Source organism: Phallusia mammillata, chromosome 2 (assembly GCF_965637545.1).
Source record: "Phallusia mammillata chromosome 2, kaPhaMamm4.hap1.1, whole genome shotgun sequence".
In the NCBI taxonomy this organism is placed as follows: domain Eukaryota; kingdom Metazoa; phylum Chordata; class Ascidiacea; order Phlebobranchia; family Ascidiidae; genus Phallusia; species Phallusia mammillata.
Genome location: NC_137253.1, coordinates 32,116,432 through 32,125,608, shown reverse-complemented (window position 1 = coordinate 32,125,608; position 9,177 = coordinate 32,116,432). Strand labels below are relative to the sequence as shown.

Genomic DNA, 9,177 nt, shown 5'->3' with positions numbered 1-9,177 from the left:
TTCCTAACTGGGATTTAAAAGCAAATTATTTTGTTGGATTGTTTTACTGTTTTCTAAGCGGGAAAAAGCTACTGTAGCTGCTTTATTGAATCTATTTATATTTTCTTTGTTGCATGATTTTTGGTTAAAGTTTGGGTAAATTTATTCCCACTTTTTGATCAGAAAAACATGAATAGAATGAATGTCCATCAAAGGACACGCTTTATGGTATGGATTTTTGCCATCGTGTGACTCTATAGGCCTAGATATTACCAATGCTGCCACAAATCAATGGAAATAAACGGTACTTTTTGCCTTTTACAATACAGGATTATAGTTGTAATTTGTGAAAGTAATGGTTTGCTTTAATTTCCAAGGTTTTTTTTAGTTTTTTCCAAGACAGTTGATTGTTACTGGGCCTCGCATCGCAAAACAGTCTATACCAAGTTAAATGCATGCATTAGGTTATTAATCTTCTGAAAAATGTCACATAAACAAACAAATCGTCGCGTTCTATCGCAATTGCCTGAAGCGTTGATCTTCCTCGGGATAACAAGAACTTAGTGAAAAACTGATGAGAAAAACAGAATCACGAGAAAGAGGGTCACGGCAGTTTGTAAGATGAAAACAATGACATCCTGCGACAAAAGCCTGTGTTTAAGAACGATTTTAGGCAGCTTGTTGCTGTTTCTTATGTTAAAACCAGTGTTTGGAAATGGAGAAAGCTGTACAAGTTACACCATCAATCACATTTATGGGACAGACGGACCAGTCACCAATCTGTCATCAACCACAGTTGGAAGATCTTTGAAAGGCGACACTGGGAGGCCAGGAAAAGCTGGACCTGCTGGACCACCAGGACTACCGGGGGTCGGAGTCCAGGTACGAAATTTTTGATAAAAATTGCACCAAATTTTTCTCATAGATTGATTGTTTGAAAGTGATGCATCCTAGAAAATTGTTTAAATTGTTTAAAATAGCGTTATACTCAGTAGGCTACTGCTAGGCAGGATATCGTGGGTGCTCGCGCAGACCAGAGGTTAATCCTATTCCAATAAATGTTTGCATGAAAAATTTTGACGTCTGCAAATATAAGTTACATAAAACCAGACGATCTGGCAAATCTGTCCGTAAAAATGTTTGCTACTCCAACTTTGTTACTTTGCCAATTCGATTAAACAACTAATGAAAAAATATGAGTGCGACATGAGTGTCTTTTCTGTATTATGATTTTTAAATTCAGGGAGAACAAGGTAACCCAGGACAACCAGGACTTGATTGTGACATCACAGAGCTCCTAAAATTACGGCAACAAGTGGAAACATTAAACCAATTTTCAGGTAGGCTAAATTTTCACTCAACTTAACTCAACTTGTACCACCTTAACTCTTATGCCGTTTCAGTTAAGAACAAATGGACAAAAACAAAGTCTGGTTGTGGATGCTACTTTAATCGAATCCGAACAGATTGCGCGTGTTGTAACCCGGGTGGATGTCAGTGTCACGAAGCACAGAAGCATAAATGTGTCACTTGTGGCCTGTCAGGTTTATGTGCAATCGGTAAGTTCGTTAATTTAAACCAATGGTTCCCAAGTTTTGGTTCATAAGGAAGGATCCAGGACAAGGAGTTCCATTAATGTAAATAGATTAAATAATTTCATGTTTCTTGGAAGGGAGTAAAGGGGCCCATACCGCTATAGTTTGCATTAATCTGAATTCCAAAAACGTTTATTGCTCCAGGAAACAACATTTTAGCAAAAGTTTTCTCAAAAATATTAACGGCTTATTTGTAGAAAAGTTTTCATGTTAACGAATTCCCCTTTAAGCTTAAGTAAATACCGCGAAGTTATTTCGAATTAAAAAGCTGTAATGACCCTCACCTAATATGCAGGGACAAACGGTTTAACACTTTGTCTCTTCTCAAACAAAATATCCGCAATTCGTTTTTAGATATTCCAAGGTCGTGTGATGACATCAGTCCTGGTCAATCTGGAACTTATCTTATTTCACCGAAACCCGACTTGGTCCAGCCATTCTACGTCTACTGTGACTTCAGTGGAGATCAACGTGAGTGAAGAAATTATATTGATCTTGTAAGTTCAATAACTCATCACTGTGTGTCCAGCGATCACCAAAGTCAGCCACGACACACTCTCTGAAACTGAGGTCACATGTGATGGAGTACAATGTTATAAGCGTGACGTCACTTACAATGCAAACATGAACCAGATAGAGGCCTTGATTGACGTTTCGTCTGAATGCAGACAATTCATTAAAGTAAGTTGCACATAAGTCATTGCCTGTTCCAGCTGGTTAAAGTAAGCGATAGCGGGCTCGTTTCTCCAAAATGACCAACTATCTCGCCAAGTGGTTCTTAACCTTTCATGATTGGTGCCCTACTTAAAGAAAGCCTCAGAGCCCGTGGCCCCTTCTATCAAAAATGTAGATGGTAACCTGTGAAGTCAAAGGCTATGTTACAGAGCATGATGCCATATTTAACTCGAAAATGCTCAGGAAAGTCATTGTGACAACCACTGAAGCAAATTTCGCCATATATTTATTGGTGCCCACCGCTCCGAGAAAACAACAACAACCGTGGACCACGGTTTAGAAACGCTGGTCTGGTCCTTTAACACCGCGGGTCCCTAACCTTTCATGCAAATTATTTTCAGTACCGCTGCACAGGAAGCGTTCTGTACCACCAAGGTCAAGTGTACGCAGCCTGGGTGTCACGTGATGGTGACGTCATGCGCTATTGGGGAGGGGCGACTTCGAATAGAGACTTTTACTGTGCCTGTGGAGAGACAGGTAAACTTATAACGTAGCCGATAGAAGGCCTAAGTTCAGCCTTGTATTTTGCTGGTATACTTTCCTTAAAAACGATTGCCCTTTTAATATTACATGCCAGGTCTATTCGTAGTATAAACTGTTATATAGTTGAAAAGAAAGCACGGTTTCTCCAAACGAGCCAAAAACACTTTATAAGTCAGTAGTTTGCAACGATGTGTCATGTAATATAGCAAGATACGTCGTAAGGTAATAAAAAAGTTAATGCGTATCTTATAACTCATGACACTTCATGACTAAACTTTTTGTATTCAAATCAATGGTGCCCCTGAAGTTTTGTTTGTTATCATAAGGTCATTTAACATAAGCACTGAGGGGTATTTAAAGGTGCTGTAAGGCGTTGCAAGCTAACTGGAAAATCGTAAATAAAGTTGCATGGCGTTTAACCGCATACATGATAACATCGGGTAGAGAACCGACTCTTAACAAACCGATACGTCGTATTTCACATTTTCTGTTGAGCATAGCAGCTGATCGTGCCTAAAATTGTTCCTAAACATGCTGATTCGTTAAGTACGCCGGGGCTACTAAAGGCGTCATATCGATCAGCCGGTCTCCCAAGCATTCCAATATGGCAAGGCACAGGTTAGAAAAATCCAGCCTGCGGTGGGATTCGAACCAACGGCAGGAGTCTTTTCGGGACTCGCTCTCTACCAACAGTGGTGAAACCGCCGAAAGTCGAATCACAAGCAACGTTGCCTGCCTCGTATGCTGCACATGTCAGCTTCGTAAACATGCGGCAATATGTTGTGTGTTTAGGATCTTGCGATGACTCAAACTTCCATTGCAACTGCGACAAAAACAGAAGTCCAGAAACATCGGATGAGGGCTATCTCACCGATAAAAGCAAACTTCCAGTGACCAGATTGATTTTCGGAGATGCAGGAGATCCTGAAGAGGCTGGATGGCACACACTTGGAAAACTTGAAAGTATGTATTCACAATATCGGTTTCTAAAACGCAAGCGAATTGACTTGTTTATCCATTATAAAAACTGGACAGATTAAAATTTTGATTAAATAATATAACTGTCGCAAAAGTTTTAACATCATCGGCGTATACCAAGAATTAATAGGACATTTTTGAACACGAGTCCAAAATTTAGCATTTCCGAAATTGGTGAAAATAATGGTCTATGTAGGCTACCTAACTATATTTTTCTGTATTTCAGCTTAAAATCACGTGACATCAAAACGGTCGGTGATTGGTGGACAAGACTTGCACAATGAATTTGTATATGACGTTGCTTTGTACAAAATACATTTCCCGAAAAAAAAAATTGCTGATGAGTTTGATTTAGATACATTGGAGACACCAGTGGAAGTCGATTTTTCCATAATGTTAAAACTGTGACCGCTATGAGAAGGCGAATCCAAATCAGGGCTTCTAAAACTTACTTCACTCCGGCGCTCGCTTAACCTTACATAAGTAACGCTTACCTAATTTTACAAAACGCCCACAGGTTTGCACAGCTGCCAAGTTAAAAAACAGTATCAAACTTCTGCATCATTTTGGGCGAAGAACTGTTTGTAACACTGTTACTAGTTTTCATAAGTTCGTTCAAAACGCTTTGTCTCATTCAATAATTTAATACCAAGTCTGCAATCTGGTTAATTCGTTTGCAAGAGTTAACTTACGTGTTAAGTTTAAGCAGCGAAGCTATTTATTAAAAATCAACCTCGGCGAAAAAACGAAACGAGAGAGACGCGCACACTGTACAGTGCAATAAAAAGAAGCGGAAAAGAAAAAAAAGGATTGTCGTTTATCAAGCGTGACGGCACGACCAATCAGAATTGGCCACGACGATCATCTCCCTCATAAATAATCTCTGCACACAAATAAAAAACTCTCTTGAACTGCGAGTCGGCTTCACACCATTGAACTGCTTCCACGTCACGGATCGGTCACGTCATCATGTGACATCATCAGGGAAATTGTCATGGGAATGTTGTGTCGGGAAACGTTAAACACACAATGATTGGTGAACACAGCCGAAGAAAATGTTTGGCTATAAAGTCTCGCAATGCGATTGGCTAACATGGTCACGTGGTGCCGATAGACCTTTACAAGTCGTCGTTGCGCAGAATCTTACGCGGAGGCTCCGTGACCGCATCACGTGATATATGAACCCGTACCACATCATCTGGGGTCATTGAGCCGTCATTGACCGGTGACGATGGACTCGGCTCCGAAGCCGGTCGTTTTCGAGAAATGGCCGAGTTGTCTGCACCGGGAGAACTTTCGTTGCCCTGGTTCTGTTGTGGGGAGAGGGGGGTGTCAAATTCAACATCCTTGTGCGATTTTGTGCTGGCATTGATGCGTTCCTCGTTGTTGTGGACAAGTGATTTGGGAATAGTTGGTCCGTCCATGATTTCCTGCAAGGATAAACAATTGAGTTTAGTTTGGTTTGAACATTATGGACCCATTTTAAAATGTTTTAACTACAATGCAACCCAAAACACTCAGTATGCACATAAGAATTTGAAACAATTTTTAATCAGTTTACACAAACACAAGAAATTGTTGTTACCCTTTTTATAGCTATTGGTTGGAATAAATTCTATTCCTAAACAGTGTAGTACCATAGCTTTTCTAAAGGCCCTACTCCTGTTCACAAATGTTTTGCTAATTTCAAAAACTTCACCTGATATAGTTTGTTGAATGCCAAATAGTTGTTAGATGACATGTTGAAATTACCTTGTGAAAGCTCTGTGTTCTATCATCATGTATTTCAAGGCTTCGTCCAAGTTTAGGCAGTGGCTCGTTGATGGGGTTGATGATTGGTTCACTTCCAACAACATCTACATGTTGTTCTGGTGGGAATTCGAGTACCTTGCGATTGCGGTGGCCAGTTGGAATGTCTGGAACCGGTTTGTTGTTTATGTTTGGAGATTCAGTCAGTTTTTTCTCGTCAGAATCGATGCTGAATGGGCCGTAGCTCGGGGCAATAAACAAACCAAACGATAGAAGCAAAACCTGGAAAAAGTTTAAAATTGGTAAACAAAGTATTTTAACTGTGTGTAGTTTTTCATAAACCACAAGTCACCAGAGACAAAAATACACAAAAAACAAGTATTTTATCAAGAAATTAACATGGAAAACATCAACTATAATGCTTTAAGAAAATCTGAAAGAAATCTGTCCAACACATGCATAACTTAAACCAATATATTTTTATACGATTTAAAACAATGCAATAGTGTAAAAAAAGCTTAGTGTTAAGATAGCTAAGAATGTTTCCAAGCTTGTGGTAGAAAACAATAGTGCATTAATATTTACCATGACACAAGTGGTGGCTTGTGTAGTTTTGCTTGTTGTGTGTTTGACAAGCTCGTGGACTTTGCGCAACTGTTCAACCAAACTGTTGTTCTGCTGTTCGAGCCTCTTTACTTTTTGGGCAAGAGTCTCGTTGAGGTTAGTGCACTGCGCCACTCGAGCTTCCAAACCTTCAATATATGTCTTCTTTTTTTGTCGGCTTGCCAAAGCAGATTTCTATATGAGAGGTACAAACATGGTTTGTAAAGTAATTAAAATGTTGTCTTGCCAATATTTGGCTTTGAAATCGAATCGTGCTTCATCAAAATTTCAAATCGTGCTTCATCAAAATTTCGTTTTTTTAACACAAACAAATTTGCCATTAGATATATAAATCCAAATCCTATCTAAGCCAAAATTCTTGCAAAGAAGCAACTGTTAATCTAAATTGACATTAAATTCCAGGCCATATACTTGGTATATGCTGTGCGGTCATTAAGATACGTTTCGTTGGTGCAAAACCTTGTGCTGCATATTACCCAGGCATTAGATGACTTTGGAAATATCCATACCTTGTTTCTAATTTTTCGCCGAACTTTCTTGAGCACTCGTTCTTCATATTTTGTTAGAGGCAAATCAGTAGGAATAGTTACACCTTCTTCAGAAAGTAATCTTTTTTCCTCATCTGTAAACATTTGTCAAACATTAAGTTACATTTGAACAATCAAGACTTTACATGCAAGCAAATACATCTTGTTATGTTGGAATACTAAATATTTAGAATATAGAAATATTCAGTGGTGGGATCTAATTTTTTTTGTCAGCCGGTTCTTTCACAAAAGTCATATTTTTCAGTCGGTTCTGTTACAAAAAGTCCATTGACAGTAACCAGTAATGCTAACCGGTTCGCTGATCTCAGAAAATTTCGTAAGAAGGTTCTATAGAACCAGTGCGAACCGGCTGAATCCCACCAATCGAAATATTATATATAGTTGAAATAGCGTTAAATCAATCAACATCATATTGCAAAGTTTGAATGCAAAACTTTAAAAGACAGTCTATCATAAGTTCTGAACAACATTTTTACCTGACAAGATGAGGGGTGTGAAATTTGGCAGTCCTGAAATGATTGTAGATTTTGAAGTTTTGCTTCTTACTGGAAGATCTTGGATGCTCTCCTCACTGGAGGATCCAGCTAGATCCGAGTTGCGGTCACCTTCAGTTGGGCGAATTTGAAACAAGCTGTTGTCATCAAAAAAGCTATTATCAATATTCCCAATGTTGAAAGTGACATCTTGGTTGCTGTTTTGCGGTTCAGGGTTTAACTGGTTGGCATTAGTAGGCAAGTTGGTGAAATCCATGTCGGAAAAGTCAAACAAAAGATCTGCAGTGTCATTTTGTTGGGTGGTATTTATGACACCGGGGTGGACTGCATGTAGTTGTTGGTCACTTGTTTTGGGAGATTGCTGGTCATATCTATCAGACTGTGGTGATCTGAAAAAAACATATCAATCAACAATTGGGAATACTTGTACTTCAAAGTTAGAAATAGAAAAAAAACTGCTCAGTGAATAAAAGTAATAACAAACTTTATGTATCCATAATTAAATTTGTGAAACACATTAGGTCAATTGTATCTACAATATAGGAAATATATATATTTGCCTATCTGTATTCTGTTCATGTAAGATGGTAGTTAGTTATGGTGTTAACGTAGAGTACAGTTATAATTTGTCAGTATTGTTTCAGGAATTCATAAGTATACGTAAAAAAAGGTATTCACTAACCCAGAAACAGAAGAGATTCCACTGTCACTTAGTTCACATGGTGAAAGACGATCAATGTCGATTTCACAAACTGTCGGTAGTTCAGTGGACTTTGGTGAACTGTCATTGTTGCAAGCATAAGCATGGTCAGACTGGATTGCTTGCATTTTCATTGTAGCTTGTGGGCAGGGTTTCTCAACCTGGAGAAAAGAAGAACACATCTATACAGACCAATGTATAAAATGCAATATACGCTAAATATTAGGCTACAAGTTAGAACTTATTCCATATCATGATGGCAAAATATCAAAGTTAGACATTATCAGTCTAAAAAGAGTTAATAGTTTACAAGAACCAGACAGTCTTCAAAATCATTATTAGCTAATATTCCTAATGATGACATTCTTGTTCACAACACCAAAGATATCATAGGCGGTCAACAAAGACGAACTAAATTAAACATAGCTTTAACACTTACCAGAGGTTTATCCACAAAAATTCCACTCATTCCATCCGCACTTTCATTCAGAAATTGGTCGATAAAGTCAAAATCGCCAGCAGGTTTACCAAACGCATCTGGTTTGTTGGTGAAAAGGTCGTTTTCATCCATAAATCGGTTCATTTCATCATAATCCAAAGTGCCGAAGCAGGAATTTAGATCTTCCAACTCCATTGCAACTTTATTTCAACAGATTTTGTATTTTTTGCTGCAAGAAATCCTCAAAAGCAAAACAAACGCAAACAATGCTAAACTTCGGAGCAAATACGAGAAACTTTTTAGTGACGTTGCCTTAGATCGCGCGAAGTGAAAAAGGCAAATCATGTGACAAGCTCCAGCGAAACACTTTTGACGTCACAATTGAGATGATGCAATGCACCGAGCTGTGACTGAAAAAATTCCCGCCTTTGGTACCGAACATTTTTAAAAAATGTTTTGTTCCTAAAAATAGCATTTTTTTAAACAAAACCATAAAATTAACCAAATCTAAAATGAAATCATTTCTAACTTTGCATAACTTTTTTTTATGATTGGTCCACTGCATCTATTTAGCAACTAAAAAATTTTTTTTTAAATTATTTGCAAATTAGTTCAAAGACTCTTTTTTCGGACTCACATCAAGAAAACAAACGAATAATATTGTTTACATTGCTATTGACATCGGTTGCAACTGCAACGTTTTGTTATTTTTTCATCACTTTCTGCATTTGTATTAACAAAGGGGATTTACCACACTGTAACCAAAAGAAACGGTTTGCAATGTAAACAAAAAAAACTTTCAGCTCTTTTTTCCGTTTAAATAGTTGTGATTACTTGAATGTTGTTAATTATT

At 38.1% G+C, this 9,177-nt stretch overlaps 2 protein-coding genes across 2 annotated transcripts; one reads left to right on the top strand and one right to left on the bottom strand.

The window, feature by feature from the left end:
* The first annotated feature begins 418 nt into the window (after positions 1-418).
* On the top strand, positions 419-4,118 carry LOC145213522 (neurexin-4-like). The gene is made up of 8 exons (XM_080081832.1): positions 419-861; positions 1,223-1,319; positions 1,383-1,538; positions 1,929-2,045; positions 2,104-2,255; positions 2,651-2,786; positions 3,585-3,755; positions 3,997-4,118. The coding sequence occupies exons 1-8, from the start codon at positions 601-603 to the stop codon at positions 3,999-4,001; spliced, it is 1,095 nt and encodes a 364-aa protein (XP_079937958.1). The 5' UTR covers positions 419-600; the 3' UTR covers positions 4,002-4,118.
* A 347-nt stretch (positions 4,119-4,465) lies between these two features.
* On the bottom strand, positions 4,466-8,684 carry LOC145213521 (cyclic AMP-responsive element-binding protein 3-like protein 1). Its single transcript, XM_080081831.1, has 7 exons — positions 8,325-8,684; positions 7,868-8,046; positions 7,168-7,574; positions 6,653-6,765; positions 6,105-6,317; positions 5,523-5,801; positions 4,466-5,200 (listed from the first exon to the last, which is right to left on the bottom strand). The coding sequence occupies exons 1-7, from the start codon at positions 8,517-8,519 to the stop codon at positions 4,889-4,891; spliced, it is 1,698 nt and encodes a 565-aa protein (XP_079937957.1). The 5' UTR covers positions 8,520-8,684; the 3' UTR covers positions 4,466-4,888.
* Positions 8,685-9,177: the final 493 nt, after the last annotated feature.

Coding starts and splice junctions, on each gene's coding strand:
- LOC145213522 (XM_080081832.1), top strand. CDS start 601: ATGAAAACAATGACATCCTGCGACAAAAGCCTGTGTTTAAGAACGATT. Junction 1,539..1,928: donor GTCAGGTTTATGTGCAATCG/GTAAGTTCGTTA, acceptor ATTCGTTTTTAG/ATATTCCAAGGTCGTGTGAT. Junction 2,256..2,650: donor AATGCAGACAATTCATTAAA/GTAAGTTGCACA, acceptor AATTATTTTCAG/TACCGCTGCACAGGAAGCGT.
- LOC145213521 (XM_080081831.1), bottom strand. CDS start 8,519: ATGGAGTTGGAAGATCTAAATTCCTGCTTCGGCACTTTGGATTATGAT. Junction 6,318..6,652: donor GGCGAAAAATTAGAAACAAG/GTATGGATATTT, acceptor CCTCTCATATAG/AAATCTGCTTTGGCAAGCCG. Junction 5,201..5,522: donor GAACACAGAGCTTTCACAAG/GTAATTTCAACA, acceptor TTATCCTTGCAG/GAAATCATGGACGGACCAAC.